The following is a 14546-nucleotide window of genomic DNA, read 5'->3' as shown; positions in this document are numbered from 1 at the left end:
CTCCATGCTACTTTGATCTTGCCCTCTAGCCTCTTTCTCCATGGAGGGTACTGCCCCTTGTGGCTGTTCAACTTGTAGCCAAGCATCTCACTGATCACTGCTGCCGTAGTGTAGATCAGCTTGTTAGTGTCGGTAATCGTGGTTGTAGGTATCATCCGTAGTGCTGCATTAACATCATCTAGCAGACCTTCTGAGGGTACTTCACGTAATCTTGGTAACCGGCTAAGGGGGGTCCAGGTTTCAAGCTTGGCCATGATCCTATCTTTCAGGTCAGTTCCTCTCGCACTCAACGATCCTTCTCCTATCGCACTTGGGGCTATGTACCCAATCTCGGGTGGGGTGATGATATCTCCCCTGACCTGGCGCCCTGACTCCTCCTTGCCGTAGCATTTATGTTGTACCTCGTCAATCTCTAGCTGTGAGAGCAGTCCCTTCTTTCGAATGTTGGAACACTGAGCTACTAGTTGTTTCGCCGTCATTGTGGATGTTGGGTATCGAAGAATCCATAGGTCCCTCATCCTATTCATGTAACCCCTTCCGCCAGGGTTACTTGCGTAGTAGCATTCCAACAACGCCCTGGCGTGTAGTCTAACCACTACGCTATCCAGCTACCTACGCTATCCAGCTGCATATATATATATAACACCCAGCACGCCCCTGCGGGCGGTTTATCCTTCAAGCTCGGGTCCTCTACCAGAGGCCTGGGAGCTTGAGGGTCCTCTTGCAGTATCTTAGCTGTTCCCAGGACTGCGCTCTTCTGGACAGAGATCTCCGATGTTGTTCCCGGGATCTGCTGGAGCCACTCGCCTAGCTTGGGAGTCACCGCACCTAGTGCTCCAATTACCACGGGGACCTTACCTTCACCCTCCACATCCTCTCGAGCTCTTCTCTGAGCCCTTGGTATTTCTCCAGCTTCTCGTGTTCCTTCTTCCTGATATTGCTGTCATTCGGAATCGCTACATCGATCACTACAGCCGTCTTCTTCTGTTTGTCTACCACCACTATGTCCGGTTGGTTAGCCACCACCATTTTGTCCGTCTGCATCTGGAAGTCCCACAGGATCTTAGCTCGGTCATTCTCCATCACCCTTGGGGGCATCTCCCATTTTGACCTCGGGACTTCCAGGTTATACTCGGCACAGATGTTCCTGTACACTATGCCGGCCACTTGGTTATGGCGTTCCATGTATGCCTTGCCTGCTAGCATCTTGCACCCTGCTGTTATGTGCTGGATTGTCTCTGGGGCATCTTTACACAGCCTGCACCTGGGGTCTTGCCTGGTGTGATAGACCCCAGCCTCTATGGATCTTGTACTCAGAGCTTGTTCTTGTGCTGCCATGATTAGTGCCTCTGTGCTGTCTTTCAGTCCAGCTTTGTCCAGCCACTGGTAGGATTTCTGGATATCAGCCACCTCCTCTATCTGCCGGTGGTACATACCGTGCAGGGGCCTGTCCTTCCATGATGGTTCCTCGCCTTCCTCCTCTTTCTTGGGTTTCTGCTGCCTGAGGTATTCACTGAGCACGCTGTCAGTTGGGGCCATCTTCGTGATGTATTCGTGGATGTTTCTTGTCTCATCCTGGACTGTGGTGCTGACACTCACCAGTCCCCGGCCCCTTCCTTCCGCTTAGCGTACAACCTCAGGGTGCTGGACTTGGGGTGAAACCCTCCATGCATGGTAAGGAGCTTTCTTGTCTTTATGTCAGTGGCTTCTATCTCCTCCTTTGGCCAGCCTATTACCCCAGCAGGGTACCTGATCACGGGCAGGGCGTGAGGTGTTGATGGCCCGGATCTTGTTCTTACCGTTCAGCTGACTCCTCAGGACTTGCCTGACCCTCTGCAGGTACTTGGTGGTTGCAGCTTTCCTAGCGGCCTCTCCATGGTTCCCATTCGCCTGTGGGATCCCCAGGTACTTGTAACTGTCCTCTATGTCTGCAATGTTGCCTTCTGGTAGTTCAATCCCCTCAGTTCTGACTACCTTCCCTCTCTTTGTTACCATCCGACTACACTTCTCCAGCCCGAATGACATTCCAATGTCATTGCTGTATAGCCTGGTAGTGTGGATCAGTGAATCGATGTCTCGTTCACTCTTGGCATACAGCTTGATGTCATCCATGTACAGGAGGTGGCTGACAACCGCTCCATTCCGTAGTCGGTATCCGTAGCCAGTCTTGTTAATGATCTCACTGAGGGGTTCAGGCCTATGCAGAACAGCAGTGGGGACAGAGCATCTCCTCGGTAGATCCCGCACTTGATGGTGACTTGTGCTATGGGCTTGGAGTTGGCCTCTAGTGTTGTACGCCACATCCCCATTGAGTTCCTGATGAAGGCTCTTAGGGTCCTGTTGATCTTGTACAATTCTAGGCATTCCAGTATCCAGCTGTGGGGCATTGAGTCATAGGCCTTCTTGTAATCAATCCAGGCTGTGCACAGGTTGGTCAGTCTGATCTTGCAGTCTCGGCTGACTGTTCTGTCTACCAGTAGCTGGTGTTTTGCGCCTCTGGTATTCTTGCCAATCCCTTTCTGTGCCCCGCTCATGTATTGACCCATGTGCCTGTTCATCTTAGCCGATATGATGCCTGACAGGAGCTTCCATGTAGTACTGAGGCAGGTTATTGGTCGGTAGTTGGATGGGACGGTCCTTCTTGGGGTCCTTGGGGATCAGGACCGTCCGACCTTCGGTTAGCCATTCCGGTGTCTCTCGTTAACTAGCAGCTGGTTCATTTGTGCTGCCAGGCGCCGTGGAGTGCAGTCAGCTTCTTCAGCCAGTAGGCGTGAACCATGTCGGGCCCTGGTGCTGTCCAACTCTTCATACTGGAGACCCTTTCTTGGATGTCTGCCACTGTGATGGTTACTGGACCCTGTTCAGGGAGGTCGCTATGGTCTGCCCTCAGATCCACTAGCCACTGAGCATTGCCGTTATGGGTTGCGTCCTTCTCCCATATGCTCTTCCAGTATTGCTCCGTCTCCAGCCTTGGTGGTGCTGTTCTGTTATTGTTCCTTGCCACTGAGAGTACACCTTTGCTGGTTCTGTGGAGAACAGCTGGTTTATTCTCCTGCCTTCTATCTCTCTGGTGTACCTCCTCAAGCGGCTGGCCAAGGCTGTGAGTCTTTGCTTGGCAGTTTCCAAGGCCTCAGGTATGGACAGCTTGCTGTATTTCTTATGCACCTTCTTTGTCGCGCCTTTCTGCAACTCCGTTAGTTGGCTAACCTCCTCCATGCTACTTTGATCTTGCCCTCAGCCTCTTTCTCCATGGAGGGTACTGCCCCTTGTGGCTGTTCAACTTGTAGCCAAGCATCTCACTGATCACTGCTGCCGTAGTGTAGATCAGCTTGTTAGTGTCGGTAATCGTGGTTGTAGGTATCATCCGTAGTGCTGCATTAACATCATCTAGCAGACCTTCTGAGGGTACTTCACGTAATCTTGGTAACCGCTAAGGGGGGTCCAGGTTTCAAGCTTGGCCATGATCCTATCTTTCAGGTCAGTTCCTCTCGCACTCAACGATCCTTCTCCTATCGCACTTGGGGCTATGTACCCAATCTCGGGTGGGGGTGATGATATCTCCCCTGACCTGGCGCCCTGACTCCTCCTTGCCGTAGCATTTATGTTGTACCGTCAATCTCTAGCTGTGAGAGCAGTCCTTCTTTCGAATGTTGGAACACTGAGCTACTAGTTGTTTCGCCGTCATTGTGGATGTTGGGTATCGAAGAATCCATAGGTCCCTCATCCTATTCATGTAACCCCTTCCGCCAGGGTTACTTGCGTAGTAGCATTCCAACAACGCCCTGGCGTGTAGTCTAACCACTACGCTATCCAGCTACCCACGCTATCCAGCTGCATATATATATAACACCCAGCACGCCCCTGCGGGCGGTTTATCCTTCAAGCTCGGGTCCTCTACCAGAGGCCTGGGAGCTTGAGGGTCTTGCGCAGTATCTTAGCTGTTCCCAGGACTGCGCTCTTCTGGACAGAGATCTCCGATGTTGTTCCCGGGATCTGCTGGAGCCACTCGCCTAGCTTGGGAGTCACCGCACCTAGTGCTCCAATTACCACGGGACCTTACCTTCACCCTCCACATCCTCTCGAGCTCTTCTCTGAGCCCTTGGTATTTCTCCAGCTTCTCGTGTTCCTTCTTCCTGATATTGCTGTCATTCGAATCGCTACATCGATCACTACAGCCGTCTTCTTCTGTTTGTCTACCACCACTATGTCCGGTTGGTTAGCCACCACCATTTTGTCCGTCTGCATCTGGAAGTCCCACAGGATCTTAGCTCGGTCATTCTCCATCACCCTTGGGGCATCTCCCATTTTGACCTCGGGACTTCCAGGTTATACTCGGCACAGATGTTCCTGTACACTATGCCGGCCACTTGGTTATGGCGTTCCATGTATGCCTTGCCTGCTAGCATCTTGCACCCTGCTGTTATGTGCTGGATTGTCTCTGGGGCATCTTTACACAGCCTACACCTGGGGTCTTGCCTGGTGTGATAGACCCCAGCCTCTATGGATCTTGTACTCAGAGCTTGTTCTTGTGCTGCCATGATTAGTGCCTCTGTGCTGTCTTTCAGTCCAGCTTTGTCCAGCCACTGGTAGGATTTCTGGATATCAGCCACCTCCTCTATCTGCCGGTGGTACATACCGTGCAGGGGCCTGTCCTTCCATGATGGTTCCTCGCCTTCCTCCTCTTTCTTGGGTTTCTGCTGCCTGAGGTATTCACTGAGCACGCTGTCAGTTGGGGCCATCTTCGTGATGTATTCGTGGATGTTTCTTGTCTCATCCTGGACTGTGGTGCTGACACTCACCAGTCCCCGGCCCCTTCCTTCCGCTTAGCGTACAACTTCAGGGTGCTGGACTTGGGGTGAAACCCTCCATGCATGGTAAGGAGCTTTCTTGTCTTTATGTCAGTGGCTTCTATCTCCTCCTTTGGCCAGCCTATTACCCCAGCAGGGTACCTGATCACGGGCAGGGCGAGGTGTTGATGGCCGGATCTTGTTCTTACCATTCAGCTGACTCCTCAGGACTTGCCTGACCCTCTGCAGGTACTTGGTGGTTGCAGCTTTCCTAGCGGCCTCTTCATGGTTCCCATTCGCCTGTGGGATCCCCAGGTACTTGTAACTGTCCTCTATATATATATATATATAGATATAGATATAGATATAGATATATATATATACACACATACACACACACACACACACACACACATATATATATATATATATATATATATATATATATATATATATATATATACACACACACACACACACACATATATATATATATATATATATATATATATATATATATATATATATATATATATATATATATATATATATATATATATATATATAGGGCCTTGAGGGTGACCACGTTAACGGCGCCCAGAGGACGGTCTGTGTATTCAACCCTACCTCTGGCGCCGGTGCCCACCTCTCAATTTTAAATCCATGTAGACATTGAGGGTTCTCGGGAGGGGCCGTGCTAACACCTGCTGCTCTCTGGCAGCAGCACCATGTCCTCCCTTGTTTTAAATGCACTTTAGAACAACACGCAGCAACACTACACATGAGCAGGAGGAGGGAGGTATGGGGTCTTCACACACCCCGTTCTCTACTAGCCATCGGGCGGGGGGCTGGGAGGAGGTGTTGGCTGTCCGATTGGCCTCCCTGCTGCTGCGGAGCCTGGGGCGGTCTGCTTGCCTCCACCCCGGGGGAAAGGGTCACATCTCTTGGGTCTGGGCATGTTTATGTCTGTGTGTGCCTGTTTGTCTGTGTCTATATGTCAGGTCGGGTCTTAGACTCCACCTCCCTGGGTACTCCCAGGCCCTCCAAGTGTGGAGGCCTATCTCCCCTCACCACACTCCCTGCTGGTAACTGATGCCCTCAGGGGTTGGTGCATTGGTGGTTCTTGGTGTCCGGGGCTGGGCGCTCAGGTATGCACCAGCTCACTCCCGGTGGCTACTTGGCGGGGCCTGGTGCCTGTCACTCGGTCAGGCCTCTTCCGGGGCAAAGGGGGCCCTCGGGCCTCCGGCCAGTGCAGCCCCCTCTGGCTTCTGCTCCGTGGCTACTGGGTGACCCCCTCGTCTGGGGATCTCCTCAGCCCTTCCCAGGAGGGTGGCACGGATGCCCCTCCGGTGGTACTCCTTGGGCTCTCGCACTCTGGGGCCTCTGGATGTCTGGAGCCTGGATCTCCTCCATGCCTGCTTCATGCCCTGGGGGACGGGGCTATGGGCCTCCACACCCTCTAGCAGACCGTTACATGGGGAAACCTTTTGTATACAAGCGCGTTGATCCACACAGGTGTGCACACGGGTGTTCACTGTTTGTAGACATAAACTACACCTTTCTTAGCTGCTGCTTCAAAGCACATTGTGCGCTGTCTGTCCTGCATGCTGCACAACAACTTTCAATATTTAGTATTTACTGCTGTTTACACTTAGCTAGATTAACGTGATGTTGTTGTGTTTAGTATGTTGCTTTGTTTTTGTTTGGGGTTTTTTTTGCTTGTCTTCTCTTCTTTTTCTCTCAACAGGTGATCCAGGAGATTTTTTTTTTTTTTTCCTTTCTCTTTGTCTTTGTAAGTGCCCTTTCTCACTGTCCCTCTTCCCTTCTGTTTTTCTTTTCCTTCCTCTCTTTCTTTCTCCCTTTCCTATCCCCCAGTCATGTCTGTCCCATCTGTAACAACTGAAAATAAAATAAATAATAACAACAATGTTTGATCAAATGGACCAATACGGCAATGCCATGATGATCCATTTGGCAGAATAAATCCATTTGGTATCCTTGTTGGTCTTCAGACAACAATTCTGACGGCTAAAGAACCAAATGGGACAGACAAAAAAAAAAAAAAAAAAAAAAAGAATAGTGGTCTTCTAAATATTCCATGGACCTGTTTGAAAACAAAGGGGGATTGTGCTTTTCAATACCTAGCTCCAATACTGTGGAACAGTTTAACTCCCCTGCTAAGCACCATTGACCCTGTGACTTCTTTTAAAAAACAGCTTAAAACACATCTGTTTAGAGAGGCATTTGGGTAATGTCTGTGTGTAAGATGTTGTTTTGCTTGATGCGCTTTTATAATTCCTTTATATTGTTATAGTTTTTTGCTTTCTATATGCTTTTATATTCCCATGTGAAATACTTTGTAATAGCTTCCTGTCTTGATGGTGCTAAATAAATAATTAATAATAAATCAATAATAATTACTTACTTACTTTTACTCTTCTCCAGCTTCTGTTAGAAATCCTCTCACAGAGCCTGAATCCTGCTTTGTTGTCATGTTTGGGCCTGTGTTAAGCTGCTCTGTGTTCCTCTGCTTTAACACACACCTCACCATCGCAGCTGTGTGGGTTGTGTCTGTAACAGTCATAGCAGCTTCTGATACCATGAACATCATCACAGCTCCTAACTTCATCTTTATTAGCTTTGGCATTCATGTATTTCTTTTCTCTCTCTCTGTTTCCACACAAGCTCAAAGTCTCTGCAGCCTGTTTTTATCTGCTACATCCCCCACACACTCTACAGCCTCATCAGTACTGACTGCATCTTCACTGACTGATGGAGCACAACATGAACCTATGGATGTCAGGTTAGGGCTGTGTGCAGGCAGGAGGGGTGGTAAGGACCCAAAGTGCAGACGCTCGGAGGCAAAGCATATTTCAAAACTCAGCTTTTATTGCTGGATTGCAAAACGTAACAAACAAAAATCCAAATAAACTTACATGAGCAGGCAGACGGAACACACAGCATAAATGAGGGTAGATCGCGACACGGACACAGAGAAACACAGGGCTTAAATACACAGAGGGAGCAATCAGGGAATGAGTAACAGGAGGGAAACACAGCTGGGACATATCAGAACTGACGAGACAAGGAAGCGTATACTGAACACACTGAGATAAGACAGAGACCTTCAAAGTAAAACAAGAAGCACATAACACAGACCGAACAAAAGACACAGACTCACATGTGGGCACTACACCAGAGGGAACAGAGACATGGGACCAGGGCAGACACAGACACTGACTGGACGTGGGGATACAGCAGACAGGGGAGACAGCAACTAAGGATCACACCGAGACATGAACCAAAAGACAGAACTCAAAGAAACCCAGAAATGATAAATCATATAATAAACTCAAAGACCTCTGGGTCAACGACCCAGGCATCCTAACAATGGAGGCTGAAAAACTGTCCTGTCAAACATCTCCCCATCACCACTCCACTTCTGTCAGCCTTTAAATGAACCCTGCTCAAGTCTGTCACTTGTTTTTAGAGCCAAAAGGAAAAACTTCCGTTCAGTCGTTTTAAAAGACAACATTTCTGAAAGCACTCAAACTTCTTCACATTTGTCTTCAGACACATCCTGAACATTTAGGAACTAAAGAAAGTTTTAAACATCAATCAAAGACCTGAAATATTGAAAAACAACAAAAGCTGCAGTCAGTGAACTCACCGCAGAGTCTCCAGTTGACAGTTTGGACTCTCCAGTCCAGCACACAGAAGCTTCACTGATGAATCCTGCAGTTTGTTCCAACTCATGTCCAGCTCTGTCAGATGGGAGGGGTTAGACTTCAGAGCTGAGGCCACAACTTCACAGTGAGTCTCTGAGAGTCCACACCGAGTCAGTCTGTGATTATAGAAAATATAAAATGTGTTATTATAAAAGCAGAAAATCCGCATTATAAACACAGAGTGAGTGTATATGAAGACATAAAAGAGTGACATCATAATCTGATGAACATCTGCTCTGCACATCTGTGCTTCAGCTCCTCTTACTCTGTTTGACATGGCACAATGATTCAGTCTCTCTCAGACCTCCAGACTTTTAATGAGAATCTTTGTTTGGCTTTAATCTGCAGATGAAGGAGGAAGATGGCGTCACATTTAGGCTGCCATAATGTCCACAGTCTGTCACTGAGATCTGATCCAGAGTCAGAGTGAAGACACACATTTGGACTGTTTCTTGTTTTTAATCTGACTCCAGAACTCTTGAATGAGTTCAGCTCAGTGAAGAGTTCTGGCTGGGAAAGATGATCTCTGTTTGCTACCTGCTGTCAGGTACGACTGTTCACGTCCACACACTGGAAAAATCTGCTGACTGTTACCAAACGGAGCAGAAATCTCATCACCGGAAAATAATGATGAATGAACTCAGAGCTGCTGATATCAGATCTGATTTCAGGGGAACTAAACACAGAAATGATTGGCTCATTTTAGCTTTCTGAGCCATTATCTGCTGGTATATCGTAGTTGGCAGAAAATGATTTGTATTCCTGTTCTGGGCTTCAGTGTTTATGACTCCAGATCAGGTGACAGCAAGTCAAGATGATGTTACCTGTCTGTGTCCAGCAGCAGCCTGTATTCACTTTGAATATTGTTATAAACTGACATGGATCAGTTTGTCTTTGATTGGTTTGTAAATGTAACTGTTTCCATTGAACTTGAGTGACAGTACAAAGACAGAGAGGGAGAGAAAGGAAAGAGCAAGATGGAGACCGCAAAGTGTTATAATTGAGTGCTATGGATATTTTTGTACTGTGTTTTTTGTCTGCCACACCAGAGAGTGGCATAGTTTGTGTCCTGTGTTATTGCTGCTATGTTCCAGGTGGAGGCTGACCATTGGTGGAGGGCTGGGAGAGGGCGGCTATAAATGAGGACCCTTCCCAACCGGCATGCCCCCTGCCTACGTGCACGTGGCTGTGTGTGAATTTGTATTCTGGAAGCTTTTGCCATGTTGTAAATAGTTTGTTGTATATGGATGTAAATAGTTGTCAATATTTTTTTTTTTACTCAGTAGCTGTAGGGGTGAGAAGCCATTTTTCTTTGGGAACCTTTTCTCCTGTTTTTGGTTTGGGAGGCAGGTAAGACACCTGTAATTTTCTTTTGGGGTTTTCTGTGAAGGTAAGCCAGCTCCATTTCATTTCTAGAGTTTTTGTTTGTTGTTTTGGCCATGCTCTCCCTGACGCCCGCTACCTTTTAGGACTTAATAAACTGACTGGCTGTTGTGAAATCCGTGGCAGCTGTTTTTTTGATTCGTCGTCCTTGAGAGCGGGGAGTGTGGGGGCATTTCTCCTTATGTTTATTTTCCTTATGTTGCATGCCGGTTTTCCCTGGGCTGGGGTGTAAGATAATTAGGGGCTCGTCCATTCCTTTTTTTTCCTGTCTCATTTGGGTTGGCTTGGAGTGTGGGCTCGTTCGTTCTTTATTTGTTGTCGTCGTCATCGTCGCCAGTGGGTTACCTGTGTTCTTGATTGGCTCTACTTTTCTGGTTGGCAGTTTTTTCTTGTGTGGGAGGGTGTGTGTTAGTATGGAATTTAAATTGGAGGATTTCACTTTAGGCCCAAGTGAAGAAAAGTTGGACAGATGTAAGAAGGATGACCTCATTCTTATTGCCAATTTCTTTGATGTGACTGTGCCATTGAATGCAAAGAAAAAGGAGCTTAAAGAACTCCTGTGTATTAAACTGCATGAAAGGGGATTGTTTGGTGAGCCAGGTCCTGCAGAGGGAGTTGAGCTGGGAGCTGTTGGTGGTATTTCTGCCCCACTGAAAAATGTCCCTCCTCAACCTGGCCCTTCTGCGGAAGAGCAGCCGTTAACGCTGCGCATAAAGGAGGTGGAGTTAAAAAAGCAGCAGTTGGAGGTGAATGCTATGGACTTAAGGGTGAGGGCTATGGAGATGGAGAGGGGAGCGGCTGTATCTGCCAGTCCTCCTACACATCGGCCGTCCCCGATGTCACCATCCCCGTTGTCACCATGCCCGCAGTCACCATCCCCTAAGCCAGAAGACAGCTTTGGTGTAAGTGGCCACATCAAATTAGTCCCAGCATTTAGAGAAACTGAGGTAGACTGTTATTTCACAGTGTTTGAGCGCATTGCGGGTGTACTACACTGGCCAAAGAATGTATGATCTCTTTTACTTCAGTGCAAATTGGTGGGGAAAGCTCAAGAGGTATGCACAGCTCTTTCACTTGAGGACAGTTTGGACTATGACGTTGCGAAAGCTGCTGTCCCACGTGCAAACCAGCTTGTGCCAGAGGCTTATAGGCAAAGATTTAGGAATGTGAAGAAATCTGCCACCCAGACTTATGTGGAGTTTGCCAGAGAAAAGAAAACTCTGTTAGATAAATGGTGTCACGCTACAAAAGTAAAAACCTTAGATGACTTGCGTGAATTGGTGTTGTTGGAAGAGTTCAAAAGTCAACTCCCAGAAAAAGTGGTAACCTACTTAAACGAACAGAAGGTTACAACTCTTGCCGCTGCTGCTGTACAGGCTGATGAGTTTGTGTTGACACACAAAGGGGTGTTTTCATCTCCTGTTTAAAGCCCACCGACGTCAGTTAGGCCAAAAATCTGGTTTCCAAAGAACACCCGTCGTACCACCACCTCATCCATTGAAAATAGAGAGTGTTATTATTGCCATGAGCAAGGACACCTCATTGCTGCCTGTCCCGTTCTTAAGAGAAAGGAGCAGTCCAGGAATGCTAAATCTCCTTCCCCAATCAGCTTTCTGCAAACCAAACCTTATGCTTTAGATGTGGTGACTGTACTTAAAACTGAAAAGGACAGGATAGATGACGAGTTCAAACCGTTCGTGTCAAAAGGTTTTGCTTCTTTGGTGGGAGGAGAGAAGAAAGTTGCTGTTAACATTCTGCGTGACACTGGGGCAAAACAGTCACTCATTTGTGAGGGTGTTTTACCTTTTTCAGCCCAATCGTATTGTGGCGCCGACGTGTTAGCATGGGGAGTTAGAATGTGTGTGCACTTTGTGCAGCTCTCGTTTCAGTTTGTATCGGGTGAGGTTAAACTTGGTGTGCGACCCCAGTTGTTGCAGGCATTGACATCATCCTTGGAAACAATCTAGCTGGCTGCAAAGTTTTTCCGTTGCCTGAGGTAGTTGAAACGCCAGTTAGAGACACCAGTGGTTTTGATCTTGCCACACCAAACTCTGTTCCTTTGTTTCCTGTGTGTGCTGTGACACGTGCGCAGGCACGCAAACATCAACATGTTTACGGAAGCGGTTGTGGGATTTATTGGGAAACTAGCGGACGACACAGCAGAAAGAACTATCATCCGAACGTTTCCCAACCAGAAGCCGTGGGTGGATAAAAACATCCGCGACGCTCTGAGATCACGCACCGCTGCCTACAATGAAGGGCTCGTCTCCGGTAATATGGACCTATACAAGGCTGCGTCCTACAACGTGCGCAGCGTGGTCAGAAAGGCAAAGCGGAGCTACGGGGAAAAACTAGAGTCACAGCTACGACAGTGCGACTCTAGGAACCTGTGGAAAGGACTGCGGACTATAACGGACTATAAACGACCAGCTTCTTCAATGATGAATGCCGATGCTTCACTGGCTGATGAGCTGAACACGTTTTATGCTCGCTTCGACGCCGCAGCAATTAAAACAACAAACGGCTCCACGCGCTCGGAGTGCACCAGTGAAGACAATGTATTCATCATCACAGAGCATGCCGTGAGGAACACCTTCAGGAGGGTGAACACCAGGAAGGCAGCAGGACCAGATGCAATCCCAGGCCGGGTCCTGAGAGCCTGTGCTGACCAGCTAGCACCGGTGTTCACGGAGATCTTCAACCTCTCCCTGGCCCAAGCAGTGGTTCCCACGTGCTTCAAACAGTCCATTATTGTTCCTGTTCCAAAGAAACAACAGCCCGCTTGCCACAATGACTACCGTCCAGTAGCACTGACTTCAATTGTGATGAAGTGTTTTGAAAGACTGATGAGAGATCACATCACTTCTTCACTTCCTGCCACCATCGACTCACTTCAGTTTGCTTATCGGACTAATCGTTCCACAGACGATGCCATATCTCATCTGCTCCACACATCCCTGAGTCACCTGGACACTGGCAGAGGGAATTATGTTAGGATGCTGTTCGTGGACTACAGTTCAGCATTCAACACAATAATTCCCTCTAAGCTTTTCACCAAGTTGACGGATCTAGGACTCAGCTCATCACTGTGTCAGTGGATCCTCAACTTCCTCACAGACAGACCCCAATCAGTGAGGGTGGGAAAACAAGTCTCCCCCTCCATCTCACTCAGCACTGGAGTGCCTCAGGGCTGTGTTTTAAGCCCCCTGCTGTACTCACTGTACACTTATGACTGTGTAGCCACATCAGACACCACCTCCATTGTCAAGTTCGCTGACGACACTGTTGTTGTAGGCCTGATCTCCGACAACATCGAGACGGCCTACCTGGAGGAGATTAGGAACCTGGAGACCTGGTGCCAGGAGAATAACCTCCTCCTAAACATCAGCAAGACTAAGGAGCTGATCGTGGACTTCACTACAAAGCAGGAAAGGAATTACAAACCCCTCATCATCAGTGGCACGCCAGTGGAGAGAGTGGACAGTTTCCGATACCTGGGTGTCCACATCACTCAGGACCTGTCATGGTCCTGTCACATCAACACCCTGGTTAAGAAAGCCCGTCAGCGTCTCTTCTTCCTCAGAAGACTTAGAGACTTCCATCTGCCACTGAAGGTGCTCAAGAACTTTTACTCCTGCACCATCGAGAGCATCCTGACGGAAACATCTGCACCTGGTTTGGGAACAGCACCAAGCAGGACAGACGAGATCTGCAAAGAGTGGTGCGCTCGGCCGAACGCATCATTCAATCAGAGCTCCCTGACCTGCTGTCCATCTACACCAAGCGGTGCAAGTCCAAAGCTAGGAAGATTATGATGGACCTCTCCCATCCCAACAATGGACTTTTCTCACTGTTGAGGTCTGGGAAGCACTTCCGCTCCCTTAAGGCCAAAACAGAGAGAATGAGGAGGAGCTTCTTCCCCCAGGCTATTCGGGCCCTGAACCAGGTGTAGGACTGGACTCTCCCACACACATCACATCACTATAAGACTGGACTCTCACACACATCACATTAACACACGCACCACCACACATTGCCTATAATTTATAATCTTTATAATCTCTTTCTGCTATTTGCACATTTTTTACTGTAAATTTTTAAGTTAATTTGTAAATTTTGTAATAACCTGTAAATTGTAAATACTGTAAAACTTTTTTCTGTCATTTAATGGTCGGGCATTGTACAGCTACAAGCATTTCACCCCTATGTCATACTGTGTATGGTTGTGTGTGTGTGACAAATAAAATTTGAATTTGAATTTGAATTTGATGGAGACATGGTGGATCTTAGCGACTCTTTCCTAAGTGATTCAGATCCAACAAGTGTGCCACCCGAATGTGAAAGTACCCCTGTTTTAGTGGAGCTTCAGCCTGATGAGGAAGCTATGACACTCTCAGTAGATAAAGACAAGCTTATAGAGGCCCAGAAAAATGATGAAAGCTTGTCATCCTGTGGAGCTTGTATGAAGGAACCTGCATCTTACCTCATTGAGGATGGGGTGCTGATGCGCTACTGGACTCCCCGTTCTGGCTGCACACATGAGGGAGTGCAGCAAATTGTTGTTCCGCAGTCATTCCATTCCCAGGTCCTAAGCTTGGCACATGACCACATCATCTCCGGTCACTTGGGAATCACAAAAACCTACAAC

The 14546-nt window shown here is 48.0% G+C and overlaps 1 protein-coding gene across 1 annotated transcript in view; it reads right to left on the bottom strand.

The window, feature by feature from the left end:
• The window catches only part of LOC116320226, a gene marked incomplete at its 5' end in the record, with an annotated part of 145551 nt that overhangs the window by 101030 nt on the left and 29975 nt on the right, over positions 1–14546 (bottom strand). Inside the window, one exon of the mRNA XM_039603845.1 lies at positions 8458–8631. Within this exon, the coding sequence (XP_039459779.1) occupies positions 8458–8631 (174 nt within the window). The remainder of the gene's footprint in view (positions 1–8457; positions 8632–14546) is intronic.

The sequence above is a fragment of the Oreochromis aureus genome, linkage group 3 (genome assembly GCF_013358895.1).
Source record: "Oreochromis aureus strain Israel breed Guangdong linkage group 3, ZZ_aureus, whole genome shotgun sequence".
In the NCBI taxonomy this organism is placed as follows: Eukaryota; Metazoa; Chordata; class Actinopteri; order Cichliformes; family Cichlidae; genus Oreochromis; species Oreochromis aureus.
The sequence above is the reverse complement of the archived record's forward strand: the minus strand, read 5'-3'. Positions and strand labels throughout refer to the sequence as shown.